The sequence below is a fragment of the Thunnus albacares genome, chromosome 6 (genome assembly GCF_914725855.1).
Source record: "Thunnus albacares chromosome 6, fThuAlb1.1, whole genome shotgun sequence".
NCBI lineage: Eukaryota > Metazoa > Chordata > Actinopteri > Scombriformes > Scombridae > Thunnus > Thunnus albacares.
The window spans coordinates 9898973-9920474 of NC_058111.1; the positions used below are offsets into that span (position 1 = coordinate 9898973).

Genomic DNA, 21502 nt, shown 5'->3' on the forward strand with positions numbered 1-21502 from the left:
TACAGCCCTGCCTCCTCTCTGCATCATGTGAACACCACAGCAGAGTAGACACACGGCAGACAGGCAGACGCACCATCACAGGGGCAACAAAGGGACGCATGGTTCATATGAGGCATCAAATGAATAAATGATTCATTGAGATAAGTTCCGCTTACAGATACACGTTTGATTGCATCTGTCCTCACCTCAAAGGTAAGAGAAATTGCACCATAACAAGAAAACTCATATTCTGCACCATTTTCTTGCAATATGCTATGTTTTATTATTTAATCTACCTATTACCCTTTAGCCAAGGTCAGGCTTGTGCAGTTATGATGTTGTATTATCTACCGCAAATGCATGTGAATTTTATTGCTATAAATATTGCATTGAGTCAAACCGGGGAGCATGAAATGGGTGTGACATGTTACTTCATAATCTGTACACTAGCAGCATCAATGCTTGTATCTTTGCTGTTTAAGGATGTAAGCAACTAGACTGACAGAGAGCCTAATTGCTCTAATTTAATGCTGTATGTAAGTTCAAGTGAAAGATCTTACTGAAATAGCAATTTTCCTTGTATTATTCAGGGTGTCATAGTATTGCACGGTCATGGAGCTGGAGCACTTTGATGAGCGGGACAAGGCTCAGAGATACACCCGAAGGGGCTCGAGAGGGAATGGGCTCCCCAGTCCCACTCATAGCGCTCACTGCAGCCTGTACAGAACCAGGACACTGCAAGCACTGAGCTTAGAAAAGAAGGCCAAGAAGGTTCGTTTCTACCGCAATGGGGACCGCTACTTCAAAGGGATTTTGTATGCCATTTCTCAGGAGAGGTTTAGGTCTCTAGATGCACTCCTGGCTGACCTCACAAGAAGTCTCTCAGATAATGTCAACCTGCCCCAAGGGGTGCGGACCATATATTCCATTGATGGGACGATTAAGATCACCAGTATGGACCAGCTGGTGGAAGGTGAGCAATTTTCTTGAATGGTTGTAAGTTTGCCCAAAAATGTGCTTACATTGTGATATGAGATCATGTAAGCAGATCTTAACTAAATGCGTGACCTCCTCAGTCCTGTAGAGCAGAGGTAACCAATTATTTGCGGATTAATTGGGAAATCTGTTAATCTTTCTTGATTTGTGCAGGAGAAAGCTATGTCTGTGCATCCATAGAGCCCTACAAGAAGCTGGACTACACAAAAAATGTAAATCCCAACTGGTCGGGTGGTGCTAAGACTGCTGTGTCCCTCCGTGACCCTTCTTCCCTTGGTAGTGGCAAGGCTGGAGCCCCAGAAACTAAGGAGACCAAGGACTTCATCAGACCCAAACTGGTAACCATTGTCCGCAGTGGAGTAAAGCCTCGCAAGGCCGTACGGATCTTGCTCAACAAGAAGACTGCACACTCCTTTGAGCAAGTCATGACTGACATCACAGACGCCATCATGCTGGACTCTGGAATCGTCAAAAGGATATATACTGTCGACGGCAAGATGGTAGGTGTTAAGTTATCATTCATAGTGGTAATTTGGTGAACTGCATACAGTATCTGGTCAAGCATTTCTCAGTAGGATACAAATTGGACAACATTCAAATCAGGCAACGGAAGTCTTAGACAAAACAAATAAGCTTTCAGTGTAAGGGGATAAATAGAATATGTAGTGTGGTATTAGTTTACTCGTGATTTGTTGTTTTTTTTTTAAAGTAGACAACAACTTTTTACTTGGGAAATGGGCCAAGGAAAGTCTAAGAAATTTAAATGCTAAACAGAGGTTCACAATTAAACTTTATAGTTACAGCATGAGATGTATCTGTATAAAAAATGTAGTAGTTAACTGTGTACCAATTAAGGAATCATATCTGCTTTTGGTCTCACAGATCTTTTGTATATCCTCTGTTTGTGCATGATTTTCAGTGCTCCCTAGGCTCTTGTCACATGGAAGCGTTAAACGCACTTATTGCCACTTGCAAACTACACACCATGCAGTTCAGGGCACAGTTTTTGGCACACAAGTTGCAAGTGAAGTTGGTTGATGATCTCCTTGTACATTTGGTGCTGATGTCATGTTTTTTTCTTGCAGGACCTTTTAAGTGCTATACACTTATGAGAGTCCCACTGGTTCCCATATGTATCTTTCCTCCATTGATACATTAATTGCCCTGAAGAGGGAAGGATGCTACTGTTGGAAAAGAGTCAAAAGGAGACTAGCATTACATTTTGTGCATCTGTTTATGCCTTGGTTCAGTGCTTTACCCATATACAGATTTGGCTGTTAGGACAGCTGTTCTGCTGTTCGGTTTTATTAGCTCAGCACAGTGTACATAAGGCAACCTTTAACACACATTTGCAGTCAACACAGAATAAGGGATCAACTTGATTTGCAAAGTTAGGGAATGTTGGAGGTTTAGAAGAAATACAGTTTTGCCTCAGACATGTCTTTGTCATGTCTTTGAGAATTGCTTCCTTTCCCAAGGAGAGACAGCTGGGAATATTTGGTAAATCTATTATGAGAAATAGGTTTCTAGGACTCCATTTAATAGCGTGCTACTGTTTGGTAGGAATATGAAATGGATATCCACTTACTGAGTTAGAACCAGGAGAGCAATCTGATCAGTGACTTTTTGCACCCTGATAAGAATCTGTCTTGCATTCTCTTTTCTCCCAGGTATGGAAAAGAACACAGTACAATATCCATTATGAATATTATTATACCGTAGTGATCATCCTCGGTGCAAGTGTCTTATTTCACACAAACATCGTACACATCCATTTAATTAATTAACATTCCTCCGGATATTATAGCAATTACAAGAGATGTGGGTTCAGCTTTATGGGCTGATATGGATGGACAAAACCGGAAGGCAACTGCACTTAAAATCGACTGAGAAAATAAGTTACAAAACATCCCACTTAAATATTCAGCTCTTTAACTAAACCTATTCACAAACTTACCTCAACTCTCTATTAGTATCCTTATCACAAAATATAATGAGGTTTTTTTTTTTTTTTTTTTTTTTCCTCTGATGGTTTCTATGGTGACATGCTTTCCTGAGCTGGTTGCTAAGGAACAGCCTCTGCGGCAGAGCGGTGCAGTAGTGATGTCAGGGCTGTAGGTGTAGTGTGAGAGAGCTCATAGATGCAGTGCTTGGTCTGTCAGCCTTATTACACACATGGCGGCAAGATGGAGCACATGGCAGAGCTACAGTCTAATCTCAGGATAGGACCTGCTCTGTAATGTTGTGTAGAGGGAACAGTTGGTGCTTTTCACACCAACAAACAAATCACATATCCATTACTAAACTGTCTTTGCTTCCTAGAATAATATGTAATAAAGTATAATTGGACATGAAAATGCAAATTGATTTTTTTTTTTTTTTTTAAATGTCCTATATATGCCTTCCTAATTAGCTGTTGTATTATGTGCATGGCAGTGCAGTTCTGTGCTCTAGTTTCCCTTCTTTGTGCTTTTTGTCATGTTGTGACTCCAGATGGCCAAACGAGCACCCGGTGGCAACAAAGGGCCTGTTTTCACGGACGTTTACCCTTTGGTAAATGACCTGCTTGCACTTTGGGTCCTGGGACAGAGGCATTAATATAGTGTGATCCCTGGTGATATTCTCAGTCAATCACGTTAATCCCCCTGTCTGTTGTACAATGGAAGTAACAGCCTGGAGATTTCTTTAATTTCTTATTTGTTCATATTTATTTTGGACTCTTGGCTCTGCGTAGCAGGTGGCTCTGCTTGTTGGCTGTTCCTCCATACTGCTGAGTCATTCTGTAATGGTGTTCTGCCACAAGAGTCAGGATTAACTTGGCCAAATGGACACAACCAAGTTAATGGTCTTAGACTGCACTTTGTGAGCCTCAGATGACTGATAAAAATAGAATTATCCACAGGGAAAGTAGTACAAACATAAGGTAGAGAGAGTGCGATAGACAAACAGACGCCCTGCAGACAAGGTCTTTTTAGGCAATAGAGCATGCCATGGCCTGGTGTGATCCTGCTGTTATGCGTGGGATGGAGCAGTGAGTATTTGCATGACTGAGTAGGTTTGAGGAGACTTGGCCTATGGCATTCCAATCCCCACTGTAATGGCTATGGCTTTGCACTGTAATTGTATTATGCACACCACTAACTTCTCTGTGTTAGAGTCAATGCTTCTTGTTGAAATTGATGTCAACATCCACTCGAGGACAGCGCCTGGCTTGACATCAATTCATGAAAGCAGAGGCTTTATTCTCCATGGTAAAATTATTCAATAGATGTGATAAATGGTTCATTCATGGTTTTGAAATCAGATTCAGATTTGAAGTGGTTAGTTGATTTATGGTGCTCTAAGTGTCACGCAGCAGAACCTAACTTATGCTTTCCATTCATTTCTTCAATTTGACCTTGACTCTGCCATCTCCTGTGTGTGCACACAATGAATCTCTTGGTCTCATACCATAGACGTCATTTCTGCATGATGCGTAGCTGCATGTGGCTATTTGCCTTCTTAGGAAATCAGTTGTTTCACAAAGTAGTTTAAAATGATCAAATGTCGTTCTCCTGCAGCTCAGTGACATTAAATTTAAGTGGGTGTTCAAAATAGAGAGACTAATTGCCTATCTTAGTGGGTACTATTCTTAAGAAAATAAACACTTTTTAATGTAGAAACATATGATTAAAATATTTGTTAGTTCTGTCCTGCTGATGGAATGTATAATTATAAGTTCTGGCTATTTGAAACCTCTCACTGTAACTAAAGGGGAGAAGGAAGGATAAAAGATAGGAAGGCTGTCTGGCTTTCCTCTCACCTACTGCTGTGACTTGGCTATTAATCACAGAGCAGTCGCCTGCTCAGTGTCCCACTGCATTTGGTATATAGAAGAATTTTTCTCTCTTATCCTCATTTTGTTCTAAGAAGCTTGTAATTATGCTTTCAGTTAAAGTGGGAGTTGTGGTTTTACTACACTTTCTGCAGTATTCTAATTTTACAGCATGTCAAATAAGTACTGTGAGCAAAGGTTTAAAGGATATATAGGGTCTGCATTACTTTAAGATAATGCTATACAGTTTCAGTTAATGATGATAAAGCAAAATATTAAATTTAACAGTTTAGGCATACTTCCTAAACATCTCTTGGTGATTTAACATGATTATAAATGAATAAATATTCTAAAATGCTTCCTTATATGAAATGGCACACTTCTCCCATGTTATCACTGAGCAATCCTTTTCAGAAAATGACTTGGAAATGGTCTTTTTGCTGTGGAAAATCAGACATTGCTAGAACTACTAAGGGCTAAATATAGAAACTCATTGACAAGGACAGAGTGCTTGAAACGTGTGAGCTTCTGTAAATGAGTTTAAATGTCTACTTTGGTCGCAAATGTGTCTTTTATGGAGCTAAACATCAATGCATAGTGCTGACCAGCACTTTCTAAGACTGCAGTTTCTCATATCTGTCTTCAGTTACAATACCAGTCAAAAGTTTGGACACACATTCCCATTCACTTGACTGAGTGTGTCAAAACTTTTTGTGTAGCAGATCAAATTTGAATCCTAGATGTCAGGTTCACACTGATCATGTTTTTTATTTCTTTCTGTGGATATTCTGTTTACATCCTTTGCTCTTTTTACAGGACATGTGAGTACATACCATAGAGGGTGGATAAACAGACTGCAGCAAATAATTGACCCTACATTCCTGAAAACCATGTAAAAACATTAAAGTATGTTCTCAGACTGTATGTAAGGGCTACTCATGCAAAATGCAGTAGACCCAATTCAAAATTAGATGTGAAGATGAGTCATGTTTCTCCCTGTCGTGCTGAGCAAGTGGCTGCTGTGTCTCTCACTTCAAAGGGGAGATTCAGCACCCTGGAGAGCTCCACCTGTCCGTTGGTGGAACATTTTATTACCAGATTGTGTGTCTTTTGAGTAATTTAAGGTAATTTACATGGCTCAGATTGATTACCTTCTATAACTTGCATACCTCCTATTGTGTTTCCTTTGGTCTGAATTTCAGGAGCAACGCTTGTGCTCGCGGAAATCACAGATAAAACCCTGACGATCAATATTTGCACAGAATGCTCCAGGACTGCAAGAGGTGTGTGTGTGTGTGTGTGTGTGTGTGTGTGTGTGTGTGTGTGTGTGTGTGTTAGGGGGAGGGTAGGCCTGATGGAGCTGCTGTGTCACTGAGCCAGCAGACATATGTGATCAATATAAAGCAGCACATTCATGATTGCCCTAGTTATGCTGTAAAATGTAAAAGTATGAGGTTTCTTATTTCCTAGAATTTAAGATGAACAAATGTAACACCGCTGATGTCAAATCTGAAAATGGGGAGTGGCTCTAATGATATCAGTGAGCTCTGTTTGGCTCAAGAAAGACCTTTTTTCTTTTTTTTTTCTAGATGAAGCATGTTTTGTCACCCTTAAGTTGGACATTGTTAATTGATTAGATGTCTCTTAATGGCTTTTACCCCTTAGTGGCAATCGTCTACCATCAAAGCCTGTTGCCATGATCCTTACTACTCATTAGATTTACTTATCGTCTATAAGGGCTTTTTTTTTGTTTTGTTTGTATTTGGCGGTTCTTAAGAGAAAGATTGGGAGTGACATTCAACAAAGGTCTTAAGCCTGATTTGATCCCACAACGTCGTACTTACAAGGTGTTCTGCATTATTCTGTCTTCTCCAGACTGATGGTGACATTGTTCTGTTGTCTGCGGTTTGTACCGCTCAGTGCTCCAGATAGAAACTGACAGTGGATCTTAAAGTAGCCGTGTCCCTCTCATCGTTCCAAACTCAGCCGGGATTCTGCCTGGTCTCCTTGGCAACGACTGTGCAGCTCTCCTCCCTTTGGGATCTCGCACTCTTTTTTTGGAGGAGGGGTGGGGGGCAGGGGCCGTCAGAGTGGGGGCCATATTAAGCCCTTTTGTCAGTGCTCAATGTTTATTTTAAGATGTCATGGCTGAATGACCTTTGGTTGTTAGAGGAGGGGCTCTTGCTGCAGGTTACTGATAAACCAATCCCTTTTTGTTTAGTGGATAATCCAACATTTCATTTTTGGCAAATGATTGATACGATATTTTCCTTTTTTATTTATATTCTTTTTTACTGTATGTGAATATAATGGTAATTCTCAAATTTACTGGTACATTTTCTCTAAAATCAAAGATTTATACAACAGGAACCAGGATATTGGCATATTGTACCGTAACTAAGACGGATGATATAATGACATTTAATATATGGTTAGAGGACAGTGTGGTGGACAGATTGTGGTGGCTTTCTTGTCTGGCCTACTTTGTTCAGCGCTTGAGTTATCGTATTTGACTCCTGGTGAACTTTCCATGCTTAATGAGAACATTAATAATGTATGTACTGTACATACGGATGTTTGCAATTAGCTGTGTTTATATTTCTCATCAGATTTTATTTTCAGATTTCAGTATTAACCTTGTTGTCCTTAACTACATCGTAAAAAACATTTGTTTACTACAGTTGTTAGTTATGAGCACCGAGGATGCCGTAATTCAAGATTTAAAAAAAAAAAAAGCACTTAATAACTAATATCAATATGGCATCACATTTCGTTTAGAGGTTTTGCTGAGTCCTTCTGAGAGGAAATGAAAACGAGCTCTACCTTCTCTGGCACACTGCTGTAGTTAAGTACATCAATAACCCTTTTGAGTAGAAGGTCAGGACTCCATCAGCATCTTCATTTATTTATGACGCTGCATCCGCTGAGATGGGCTTCTGTTAATGACAGCAGCAGATGCATCAACTCAGTCATATATTTCCTCTTCGTAGAAAACGATTATCATTTACATTTCTTTTCATCTGAGATCAAAGCATAGGTAGTGACTGTTCTTAAGCATCACTGCCAACCATATAACAAGTTATAGTTGTATACTTTTCAGTTTATTTTACGATTATTTTATTTTTTTTAATAGATTTTAGGTTTAGTTTGTGGATTATTTATGCCATCACACATCAGATTTTAACTCAAAGATCTAGTAAATTATGAAAATGCTTCCACTTGAAGAATTATCCTCATTGTGTCTTAATATGATTGGCTCCCTGAATGGATGACTGTTAAAGACATGTTTTAACATGATTTTATACTGAATAGTGCAGGACAATAGAGGTCAATTAACTTAATCTCCCACCAGGAATGGAAACAATTTAATGACAGGCAGACTGCATTTGTCACAGACTGTACTGCATGAAATCCAACAGGTTTAAAATGAGATTTTCTTTGCTTAGTGGTCACCCTAGAGACATTTTCATCTGCAGCCAGGCTGATATACCGGTGGAAAAAAATTATTAATTCCATTATTCATATGCTGCACACATCGTAACATTAATTTTCCCCATGTACTTTGGCCACTTTGAATATGCAATTACAGTGTATCTGCTCAACTGCAACCTCATATCTTGAAGCCAGTAGCATTGTTTTCTCACCTGGACACTGAGACGAGCTGAAAATGTTTGAAATGTAGCTCTTTACATCCATACATTTGTATAATTAGATTTGAGAAGTGTTTTTTACTGAATATGACAAATCATGGTAGGCAAAGGTTCAAATGGTCATTTGTTCATAACGTAACAAAGGCTGAAGTTCATTGTGCTGAAGGTCATTGTGATGTTTATGGTGTTTTTGCATGGACCTGTTCGAACTTTGACTTTAGACATTTGCTGAAAATTGTACTGTAGCCTCTGAATATACACGTGTGTAATACAGTAAAACTGTATATGGTTATGCAATTCCCAGTTTAAACTGATATTAGAAAATCATAGTTTATGGTCTGTTTTTAATTAATGTATATATGTAATAAGCCGTTTTTGCATCATAATCATAGGTAGAAGCACGATACATTTGCTAATGGTAAATATTTATTCAGAGATCACTGTGAATGTATTGAACAGTCATTTCATTCAATATATTTTATGTACATGACATTGCCATCTTAGTATGCTGTCTGAAAACTATACAGTCCTCTGAGGTGTTTCTATGGGTGTTGGTTGCTGTCGTCAATTTAACAGCATTGTTACTGAATCTCTTCCCAAGATGCTCCATTAAAGTTTGGAAGTGGTCCAAACTGGCTCGGGAGTGCAGCAGCAGACAGTGTCAGTGTGCGGGTCTGTGCACTGATTGAAAAACGATAGCAATGCTTATGATGCTTTCTAGATTTTTCTTGGTGTGTCAGGTAATTCAAGACAACACGACTGTCTTTGGAATTAACATGTATCACTGGAGAGAGTGCACATTGCATATAAAACTATGTAATTATGTAAAACTTGACTGATTGATCAAATCTCTAGTTGTTTCACAGAAACATTTCTATTTTTACCAGATCACCTGCCTTCAGGACTTTTTTGGAGATGACGATATATTCATCGCTTGTGGCCCTGAGAAGTTCCGTTATCAAGATGACTTCAATTTGGATGAAAGTGGTAAGTGTACTTTAAATTATAAAAAGACTTATGACTTACATCGCTCAGTGGGAAGAGCATAGCACGAACACCCTCAGGTTATGTGTTGTTGTACTTCAAATAGCTTTTTATTAACCTGTCCCCAATAACCCACAACCCAAGTAAATACTGGATGTGCCAAACAGTGAAACTATTACTGTTGTACTTGTTTTTACTTGTACATCTATTCTCATCTATTCTGTTCCTCCTCATACTGTTATTCCTCATACCATTAGAAGTACTGCTAGTCTACCTTATGAGGTGATGTAGAGAATATGCTGCCACCTCATTTCACTAAATTTGTGTTTTATATGCGTGGGCAAGACTTTATCAAAAATCGGGGAGGTGTCACACCAAACACTGTGAATGAAATTGGCAAACATTTAATAAAGACCTTCTGGTAGAAATTATGAAAGCTCGATGGAGTGCTGTTACAGCTTAAGCACAGTTTTGTGCTTGCAGTTGGACTGAACTGTGTATTATGTTTGTAGCGCTGTGGTTTAGTCTGATGTACCTGACAGAAATTAGTCCCTATTACTGATGTCATACTGATAAAGCTTTTGTAGCTGCTAGTAGTTGGAGCTCCATAGAAGCATTGCTCTTTGCCTTTCTAGGAGATGGATAAAGGTAAAATTTAGGTAGCCTAGTATTATCGTTTTTTTCCCCCTTCATCTATAGAATGCAGGGTGGCAAAGTCTGCGTCGTATGGACGGCTCCCCTCCTTGCAGGGTCGCTCTTCCCCAAGAAGTGGTGGGATGTCCCGCAGAAGCAAGTCCCCCTCATCCACTGGTTCAGGTGAGACTTTAACTGTTTCATGTTTCCCAAATCCATATTACACACTAATTCTAAGCAGGTTTAGAGTATGTAGTGTGTTCACTGTGGAAAAGTGGCAAAATTAAGTATACTGCAAAACAGTTGGAATACATACTAAAAAAAGCTCTTGATTTGAGTGTGTTGTCAATGGTCACTATTCTCCCACAATGTAATGCAGAGGAAATGAAGGATTTACTCACAGCTGGACAAAATTGAAAGTATTGTGGATAGTAGTGAAACAGCTGCAGGAACACTTGATGCATGTATTGCATAATTTCCTGCTAGTATAAAACCATGTTGTATGTTTTCTTATTTACTAACTGCAAAAAAGTACACTATGAATATTAGTAAAAGGTGTATACTGTATACAGTTAATGTGCAATATTATATCTTGACACAAAGAAACAAACAAAAGGTAAATTTATTGCTCTAAAGTTTCAAACATTGTTCTCATAGGATTATTTCTATATACATGCCCCTTTTAAAAAGGCCTCTACATTATTTAATCATTTTGCTAATGTTTTGTCTCCATTTCTGCTGTGCCTACAGCTAATGGGACTGCAGGCAGTCAGCTGTCCACCCCTCGATCTGGAAAATCTCCAAGTCCCTCTCCAACCAGTCCAGCTAGCCTCCGTAGACGTCAGGTAATGAAAATGGATGTTATTTTAAATAAGCTAATAAAGTTAGATTTATAAAGAGAGAGATTTATATTATATACAATATTTATTTTAAATGATGCCATTTATTATACCAGAGAGGCTTAGTTAAGACATGTAACAATCCCTTTCATCAATGAATAAGCTTTAAAGTATTGTGGTAACATCAAATTAAAAGAAACCTTGTAGTTAATTGATGGGAATAAGTTTGATTGATTTCTCATCAGAATATTGCCTAGAAAATGTGTTAGCCACCACTGATATTTACACCATTGAGCTTACTGTTTGTTTTTGTTTAGCAGTAATGAGACTGAAAACACTGATGGTATAGGTGATCATAAGTCTGCGTACATTGATGTAAATATAAACTTTGATACATGTTTCTGAGTTCAGGACAAAAAAAGCCACACCTCATGTGCCTCCATCTGCACAGTGCTGTGTTCGTACATGTATCATGAAGCTTCTTCTTTTGGATGAAACATTATCTGTACTGCAGCACATTTTCACTGTGATTATCTTAGATCTGTGAAGGACAACAACGTTGTGAGACTGCATAGCACAGTCAACTCTTGAGCCAAATCCAATTATCAGTGATACCATCATTAATTAATCATAAGGCTGGCTGGGGTTAGCATTGTGGCTGTGGCAGAAGATGATATTTTCTCTCAATCCCTTTTCGGACTTCATGCCAGTCTTTATCTTGGTGAAAAGGTTGGTGTTACGTTTCACCACGCTTGATTTCTTTCTGTCTATTCTCAAAGTGCATACTCTAGGCTGGCAGAGTGGAACAAATAGGCTTTGTGTAAGCTGGCTGTAATCACATTTTTACAAGCTTTGCCTTCTCTGAAGTTTGTGTAAGACAAGTTTATCAGGGTGTCTTTTGTTGTCACTCCATGGTTGTCCCTTTTTTTTTTCCAGGGATCTCAGCACAGTGGCTCTTCACTCTCTTTAGCCTCTACCAAGGTTTGCAGCTCAATGGATGAAGGAGATGGGCTTGGCAGTGAAGGTAAGACATTGCATCAGACATAAACCCACTGAAAAAACACTGTCTGCAAGTCATGTATTTAATACTGTTTATAATCTATTGTTTCACTCTACAGCTGAGCCCATGGATGAGTACCCATCAGTCCCTGCCTCCATAGCAGAGAGGTACAAAGTGGGGAGGACTTTAGGGGACGGAAACTTTGCTGTGGTCCGAGAGTGTATGGAGAGATCCACTGGAAGAGAGTATGCTCTGAAAATCATTAGCAAAGATAAATGCAGAGGAAAGGTGAGCCTGTCTCTGCATCTGCTGACTTTAATTATTATACCTCCAAGTTTTGGCTAATTCATTGTCATGGAGATTCTTTTTGGTATATAATTTTGGACTTTTCTTCATTTTGATGCCTCATCAGTTTCTTTAATTTCTGTATTGGTCAGAAGATGGCGCTATCTCTTCCAGACCTAAAATCTTGGGTCTAGATATTTTTCTCCTCTTATTTAAATAACACGATCATATGTACATGGCTATTATGTATTAAGGAGTTTCACAATTATATCAACTGTCATTCAAGATGACTGATTGTTTCTGAAACTAGTTTGTTTGATATTTTCTCTGAAATGACTGAAAAGGAAGCTCCACTGATAATTACTGTATGTTCATAACTTATTCAGTATTTATAGATTTTTCCCTTGATTAAATTTCCTGTGTCATGCACGCAGGAGCACATGATCCAGAGTGAGGTGTCAATCCTTCGACGTGTGAAACATCCCAACATCGTACTTTTAATTGAGGAAATGGACACCTACAGTGATCTCTATCTCGTAATGGAGCTGGTTAAGGTACGACACATTTATTAACTCTTACAAAGAGATGTCAACATTAGATGTCACAGTGGCATGTCAGGGCCCATTTTGACATATTGCTTGAGCATTTAGTTTTGTTTTATCCACATTCCCTTTTACTAGACATCTGATTTGTTTAATTGTTATTAATCTACAAAAAAATGGATACTCAGTACCTCGTAATGGATCTAAAACCTCTCACCTGCATCACCTGCAAAACTGGCAACTTGCGCATCCATATGATTCTTTCTGCAGGGCGGTGACCTCTTTGATGCCATCACCTCTTCCAACAAATACACAGAGCGGGATGCCAGCTGTATGCTGTTCAATCTGGCAAGCGCCATCAAGTACCTGCACAGTCTCAATATTGTCCACAGAGACATAAAACCAGAAAACCTGTTGGTGAGTATGACTTTATAAAGCTTCTGTACTGGCAGTGATGCCATGACATCGTTTAAACTCAAAGTTTCTGTCAGTATTATTGTTCTCAATTGAATGAATATATTGATTAAAACAGTAAGGGATGAATTAGTTAGTCTAAACGAAAAAAATAGCGTATAACAAGATGTGATTTTCCCTTTATCACAGAATTTTAAGTTATAGGGCCTCTACTTTGCTCATATTGTTCATTTCAAAATGTCTCCAGATGAACAAAAGTCTGTTTTTACTGTAATGTAGATAGATGTAGTCTGTATTTTTTTCAACCCTGTAAAGTTTCTGCATTGCAACCGTTGGCTAATTTTACTGCCACATAGTGCTCATTAATGGAAGCTTTACTACAGTGATGTATAATAATTGGTGACCGTATCACCCAAGGTTTCTTATTTCCCCTTATTGGATGTGTTACACAGGTATACGAGCACCATGATGGTAGTAAATCTCTGAAGCTAGGGGACTTCGGCTTGGCTACCGTCGTCAATGGGCCCCTCTATACTGTGTGTGGCACTCCCACCTATGTAGCACCAGAGATCGTTACTGAGAAGGGGTGAGTCAGAGGGGTTTACAATGGAGGCATGATGATTAGGACATAGCTTCGGAGGAAAAGTTAGAAAATGTATCATTATCCCAAACAAAAGTTAACAGTGATTCTTGCAGATGTCTTTTGTCTCTCTGATACAGTAACTGTCATCTTCCATTACATTTACAGATATGGCCTCAAAGTAGATATTTGGGCAGCTGGTATCATCACTTACATACTGCTGTGTGGCTTTCCTCCTTTCCGTGGGTATGTGCTCCTGTATCTGGAGGTTTATTTTGAGTCTTTAAGAACATTTGGCACCAAATAAATACTTCCATCCATTAAAGAAGCCTTGGTTGCATCTATTGTTATTCCTCTTTGGTTCAGTAATTTCTCTCATGTTCTTCCTTCTTTACTGTCCACACTTTGTGCAGCGGCCTCTTGTGATCTTTTCTCTTATTGCTTGATAATATGAATTACCTGTATTGCTCTTTTTTTTTTTATAGAGAGATTTATTTGTATAGACTGTGTTTCATCTTCAATCTTTGTAGAAGATTTTGAATGATTGTTGGTTTTAATTTCTACAGCAGTGGTGAAGATCAGGAGGTTCTCTTTGAGCAGATTTTGAGGGGCCAGCTTGATTTCCCAGCACCATACTGGGACAATGTGTCTGACACAGCCAAGGTTTGTGTCTGAAAGTAGTCTTTTCATCTGCTGTCTCTACGCTCCACGTGAAACACTAGAATCTGTCAGTGATCTGTTGCTGTGGTGTCTCAGGCTGCAGTATTTTACCGGATATTCATGGCTAATATGTTTCTCTTTAGGCTCTGATCACCGGGATGCTGCAGATAGAGGTGGATCAGAGGTACACAGCTGTACAGGTGCTCGATCATCCCTGGGTCAATGTAAGTTCAGGATTATGAAATCAAGCCTTTCACCAGAATCATCTTCTGCGCTCATAGAAGTACTTCCATCACAGAGTATGCAGTGTGATACAACAGGTAGAGTTGCTGAAGCTTTGTTGTGTGTATGTGTGTTTTTTCAGGATGAAGGTGTGTCAGAGAACCAGCACCAGCTGCCTGTGGCTGGGAAGATCAAGAAGCACTTCAACACAGGGCCCAAACTCAACATCACCACAGCAGGAGTGTCAGTTATTACAGTAAGGACTGATCTGCACCCCTCCACACACTAACAGTGCATGCGATAGATTACATTCTAGCTGTGCTTTTTTGTTTTTGTAAATGCGCTCCAGCAATGATGCAAAATTAAAAATACTTGCACTTTTAAGTTTTGAACCACAATATGCACCAACTGCTTAATTCCTTAGACGTGCAGAAGCTTCTCATCTTTATGCTTTGGATGTCATTAAAATTAAATTTTAAGTTGAAGACAGCACTGCCTGCTATTGCCCTGAAGCAAATGAATCCATTACACATTATTTTTGTAGTTCATGAAAAAAAGTCTCTTTTCCACTTTATTCTGCATACCATCCATCTGCTTCTTGCTGCCAGGTCCTCCCGTGTGTGCTCTGGCTCTCATCCTTCTTTTAGATGGACTGTCAGCACTATTGTCAGGAGAACTTAAAAATAAGATTTGCTAGGTTTCGGTAGACATGATTTCTTGAACAGTTTCAGAGCTGAGTTGGATTTGTGAACTTGGCAGGAAGGCAAATAACCTATTTTGCTATTTTACTACCTGCTATTGATGGGGAAAAATCTATTGCATTCCTCTACATTTCTCATATCTGGCCTTATTTATTTAATATTTATACTTATTTATTTTACAGGTAAGCCATGAACTCAGTTGTCAGTTGCAAAATTGGAATATTTCTGAGTTAACAGAATGTCAGTTGACAGTGATATGACATTTCTACCAGTTTTTTCCTTCCCATCGCAGCAGTTGAAACTAAAGTTTATAGTTTAATGCTAATCAGGTCAGTGATGCTTTAAGTTCAAGGTGATCCACTGAGTTGCGCTCGTCTCTCTCTGCTCAACTTGACCAGGACTTTACCATCCAGAGGTCAGGGTCTTTGGACCACTACCAGCATCCAGGATTGTACTGGATAAGGTACGGTGCAGCGTAGCACTAATATATGAAGTGCTTCCATGGCAATGTGCTGGCAGTCTCCATTGCTCATCCCCTAAAGGGTTTGACCCATTGCCAATAAATGGAGCTTTTCTCATGCCTCGCCCTTCTTTACTTCATCAGCTTCATCACTTGATCAAATGACTTCATCTCACCAAGGCTACCTGGTGTGCAGTTCACTGTGCTATTTACTTATTCTGCATAGAAAGTTATGCATCCGTAATGCTAACTGCATTTGAGTGCATGTTTCGTATTAAGCAACCCAGGTCTGATTGCACTTTTGTTTCTTTATAAGAAGTGCTGTCACTGATGTAAAGATGTCACACACCTGACGCAGGCAGACCATATTACCTCCTGTTGCTTTTACTGGTTTTGTTGTGTGTTGCGCTAGTTTGCTGTGTCACAAGATGAAATTATATTCTGAGTGGACAAGTAGTGAGACAAATGCAGCTTTTCAAATACAACTGCATGCCCACATTGGCTTAACTCAACCACCACTGAGGCACTCTGGTCAATTCTAGATGATACCACTCCTCATCTACCTCATCAACCTAATGGTTGCTGCTGTTTCACCCTCTCTCAGACCACCCCACTTGATAAGGAGAAGCAAATTTTCCGACGAAGACGCCACCATGATGTGAAGCCCGCTCACCACCTCCCACACAGTGTCGGTGCCGGCGCCTCCCACAGTGTCAACCCCAGCCTCTCCCCCAGTGAGTCTGAGGACTAATCCTTAAGTTCGGCCGACACTGTCCGTTCACCCACCCCTCCGTTCTCGCTTCCTGCCTGAGGCCACAGCACCATCCACCCCACCAGGGGAAACGTCTGAGAGGGTGGAGCGCAAAACGGAAAGACAACACTTTGTTCAGTCTGCTGACTTGGACGTTCAGACTGCCTGTACTCATTTTATTTTTTCCGTCGTAATACTTTTATTTTAGTTACAGACTACATTGATCAGAGGGACAAGTTAGTTTCTCTGGATCTCAGAATACACCTTATAAGCATGCAACATTTTAAAATATCTTTTCCCTTCCCTTTCTTAAAAAAAACAACAAAAAAAGCCAAACTGTTAAAGCCTTATTTCTACACAGCAAGCACTGGTCCATTGTAGTACTGTAGAGCCCTCTACTGGTAATATTGTATACTGCAGGAAAGCCAACCTGCTTCATGAAGCACTTAGCTTTTTAGTGGAAAGGGTAAATGCAGAACATTGAAACCTAAGCTTCTATATATTAAATTACCTGATTTTTGTGATATGACGAGTTCAGTACATATGACTTATCATACTGATTTAAACGCTCTTTTGGAAAGTAATTTTCATGTAACAACAGATCACTCAAGACAATACTTAACAGTAACAGTCACTTGTTTATACTATTTGACATCTAGATTACCCTGTGCTGTGGTACTTGAGGTTCTGGTGCATAAATCTTAAACCCACCGTTTAAGAGGACTTTATAAAAACTGAAAAGACATGCTGCTATATTGTTAACATAAGCATTAGATGTACTGAGCAGATTGTTTGTTTGTTTGTTTGTTTGTGTAGGACAAATGAAGAGTTCATTTGCAAAAACAGATAAAAGCCATTATTAAAATGAACAAACACCTGTTCATAAGAATGGCTTTTATGTGTTTTTGCAAATGAACTCTTCAGATATTGTCCTGCCACCCAGTAGCTCACCTCGTGACGATGATCGAGGTTGCTAAAGTTTGACTGTTGATGGCCCAGCTAACCTGTTTGCTTGAGGATGATTAGTGAAACAGTTTTGTTACCGTACATGTCTGTGAGTGTGGGCTTGGTAATTCGGTGGTGGTACAGATGAATGTCAGTGCAATGTAGTTGGTAGTAAGTGCATGTTAAAAGCCTTGCCTTGGCACGTATGGATTTAAGTGCAATTAGGTGTACCGCCCATCGAGCACAGTATCAAATCTGCCCAACGCAATGCTGGAATGAGTGAGAATGGATCTGTTGCCAGAATATTATTGACAGCCAACTGACACACTTCTCTGTCAGAGGGAGGTAATTAGCTTTTTTTTTTTCCACACACTGAAATAAGAAACAAGTTAAATGTTGGTAAATACAGCAAAGTGCTTCCAGGAAAATCCATTATCTGAATATTTGTTCATTCAATCAATACTTGTCGGACTTTTTTTTTTTTTAAATACTCAGATCAAACAACATGATTAAGTCTAGCTCTCTGGACTGTATGGTACTGTATGTCTTCTGACCACTTCATACATGGTTCACTATAGACCAGATATTCATGGATATAAATGTCCTCTTCTCTTCTTCAGAGACTGTACCCTGCATGTGTGCTAATATGCATCCTAAATTAGTTGTTCTGGTCTTTTACTGTTCAATATACACCTGTCAGATATGAAACCATTTCTGTTGTCATTGTACGTGCTGTCTTGGTGAATGCAGTTCAGTTAAGGCACACTATAGTCATACCATTGCCAAGTTAAGACTTGTATATACGTATTTTAAAAGAAATGTAACATCACAACCCTGACTTTGTTGAAAAAGGGCTCTTAAGTTTCGACTGAAAGGGAGCAAACCAAAAAGCACAAGGAAAAGCAGGTTGTGATTTTGACTTTTTGGGAATGTGTTAGCTTCCTCAATACTGTATCTGTTTTTCATCATCTGAAAAACATGTAATGTTTATATACAGTTTGAAAAAAAAAATGGCACTCAGACAACTGGGAATGTCAATATTATGTGGAAGCAAATAGGGAATGTGAATTCTGTATTATGTCCATCCATAGTCCATTAATGTAAGGATGTTATAAAACAATCTGAATGAGAACAAAACAGTAAGAGTTCTTTTCAATTCACAAGAAAAATCTATTATGGTTAAAAAGCAAACTTAACAACAATGTACCAAAATCGGGAATAAAAAGAATTTAATTACTTTGTGAGTCAGCGACTTATCTTCATGAGTCAGTAGGCAGCTGTGTGTGAAGGACAGCCTGCTGCAGATGGGTTGACTGCAACAAATCCAGACAGCAGATGGCAGTAAAACCAAACATAAGTTTATAAGATTTTCAATAAAATTCTTCCTTCAGTTACTCATTTACCAACATACAGTACCAGTCAAAAGTCACCAGTCACTTTTTCATACAAGTGAATGGGAAGGTGTGTCCAAACTTTTGAGTGGTGCTGTATATTTACACATACTTTATTAAAAGATGCATTAATACATGCATGAATGTTTTGAGACTCGCTCCCCTACACAACAATAAATATCCTGACACTGGTAGATTCAGTTTTATTAAAAACACAACAAAAAAAATGAAAGCAGTTGAATTTACAGTTATTGATTTTAACATTATGGCACAAGCTTGAAACATATTCTACCTCTTCCGAAACATAATGCAAAAACAACTGGCAATACAATTAAAATGATATAAATCATAATATCTTAAAATATATTACATGAAACCAAAATGCTAAGAATTTATTAACAAAATTAGTTTTTTCAAGCAAACTTAAATTCTCTAATAAAAATGATTTCACAGTAAATCAAAGTGAGACTAATGTCTACAGTAGCTCGTAGCATGCAAAACCTCAGTTTTGGGTAAAGTGGTGTCTTGTGGAACCGCTACAAAATCAGGGTGCAAACTCAAAATCTATTTTGTTGCATATTTTGTTTTAAATTGTCATCTCACAGCGACCCACTTCTCATTTCTGTAATTTTAATGCACACAATCGCTTTCATATCACCAAAAATAGTCCATAGTCATTTTTGGAACATTATTCTGTTGTTAATTAGATATTTTTTTTATTTTGTCACACAACTGAAAGCCTTCCTTAGACCGTTTAAGTAACCAAGTAATAATATTGCTTACCAGTGCATGGTGTTCATGAATTCAGATTAACAATGAACAAGCAAACATTTTGTGCAAAAATAGGCAAAAAAAAAATGAAAAACTTAGATGCACAAGTAACAGTATTAATGTCTGCAGAATGTCTTAAGAAATGACACTTCCTTTTACAAAATGTCTCAACAGCTCTACCACATACACAAACACCTTATCTGTCATGAGATACTATTCAACAAATGTGATATTTAATCCTCTGGATGTGTTTTTGGAGCAAAACCAAAAAAAAAATGTTGGTAATTGTTGCACTGAATGAAGTATTTAAATCATTTTAAAATCTTACAGACAAGAATAACTCGCCGTTCATAAACAAAATAGTCCTCGATTTCAAATAAATACAGAAATATCACAATTATCCTTTTTGCTGACATCATGATCAAAAACAAATATTTCACAAAGGACAAAGCTCACACTGAATTTGACTCTTCTTCCATATAGACACAAACACAACAAAGTAACGGCAAACATTTTGTCTTTTTGTCACATATACATACATCTGACCACTGTTGATAACAATGAGCAAACAATGGCCATATACATGTAATACTAACCAACTAATATCTGAAGTGCATTGCAGACATTTTGAACATTTATACATGGCTCACATGATGGAAATGTTGTCAACATGGTGGCTAATCTAACAGCATTTAGATCTCTCAGCCTTTACAGGGAAGAAACACTTTACACTGTTCATATATACACAGGTTTTCCTTTTTTTTTTTTTTTCTAGAAAAGTGTTCCAAGTGAGATATGTATCTGCCATACAAATGTTGTATAAATGTTCCTAACACAGGAGTTATTTTGTTTTGCATTTTCACAGTTTGAAACAGGAACTTAAAGGCTTGCATTGGGTATGTTTTATTAACTTAACCGTTGAATTGTGTTGACTTGAGTTGATCTCACTCACCTTGACCAGAACAACGCATCTGCTCGACTCGGTTGGGGAAAATGCTTCAGCTGTTGCTCAGGTAAGACATGAAAACCAACAGAAAAAAGTGTCCCGATTGTTCAGCAACAGACAAATGGCAACGATTTTGCCTCAGAGGCCAGATGACACACATGTAAACACACTTAGTTCTTTATTAGCTTCACCGTGCTGCTGATCTCCAGTACGCTGGATTTCCTCCATGCTCGGTGGAGCTTCTGCAGCACAGTGCGGTCGCTGGTTGATAGGTGTCCCTCTTACCCTCAACACTTGCCTTCTGCTGGGCGGATCTGCCTTTTACCCTCCTCAATACCGGTTTTGATGCTCGTAGTGCCACCGGTTGAAATCTATGTTAAATGCTACGATACTTCCAGAGGCCATGCCTGTAATCAGAGTCCTGAAGAGCAACAAAACCACAAAAAAAGATCATCAAATCCCATGAGACGAAAAACATATAGAGTTGGGAAAATAGAAAACTACAATTAATCTATACATTTATTCTCATGGCTTTAAAAAAACATTTTATAATTGATTCTATTTCAAACAGTGTGTTTCTATGAGTAAGGAAGCAACATGTATTAAATGTGTTCAGTGTTAAAAGATTATTTCCATTCATGTGAATAGTTTGTTAAAATGTCCACAGTGGTGGGTGAAACAAGCATAAGAGGTCATCAGGGGCTGTGACAGTAAATTACCGGGTTCCTCTGACAACTGAAGTAGACCATTGAGTCCCAGTGTCTTTCTGCAGCCCCTTTGCCCTCATGTCCACTGCGGGCTGGTATGTAGGAAAAGCAGCTGATTTCACAGGGTCGTCTTATATTGCTACACCCCAAGGGCTTAAATGCTCAAGCACAATGAACAGAGCTGCAGCAGAATGCCCCTCTGTAAATGGAGTTTCAGAGCAGGGCTCACTTG

The 21502-nt window shown here is 38.8% G+C and overlaps 2 protein-coding genes across 11 annotated transcripts in view; one reads left to right on the plus strand and one right to left on the minus strand.

The window, feature by feature from the left end:
- Nucleotides 1–77: 77 nt before the first annotated feature.
- Nucleotides 78–17934, plus strand: LOC122984407 (serine/threonine-protein kinase DCLK1-like). Of its 3 annotated transcripts, none has more exons than XM_044354844.1 (16): nt 78–192; nt 570–952; nt 1129–1475; nt 9327–9426; nt 10123–10239; nt 10807–10901; nt 11832–11919; nt 12014–12183; nt 12615–12734; nt 12993–13139; nt 13589–13722; nt 13885–13962; nt 14283–14379; nt 14520–14600; nt 14741–14854; nt 16364–17934. In XM_044354844.1, exons 2-16 carry the CDS (start codon nt 592–594, stop codon nt 16508–16510), a joined length of 2196 nt encoding a protein of 731 aa, XP_044210779.1. In that variant the 5' UTR covers nt 78–192; nt 570–591; the 3' UTR covers nt 16511–17934. The 3 variants fall into 3 exon arrangements, with proteins under 3 accessions (XP_044210779.1, XP_044210780.1, XP_044210781.1); XM_044354845.1 differs by having other exon boundaries at nt 14286–14379; XM_044354846.1 differs by lacking the exon at nt 16364–17934 and adding an exon at nt 15698–16051.
- The window catches only part of nbeab (neurobeachin b), a 206506-nt gene continuing 202825 nt past the window's right edge, over nt 17822–21502 (minus strand). For all 8 annotated transcript variants that reach the window (XM_044354827.1, XM_044354830.1, XM_044354825.1 and 5 more), the window contains one exon: nt 17822–20984. In XM_044354827.1, the coding sequence (XP_044210762.1) occupies nt 20894–20984 (91 nt within the window). In that variant the 3' untranslated portion in view covers nt 17822–20893. The remainder of the gene's footprint in view (nt 20985–21502) is intronic.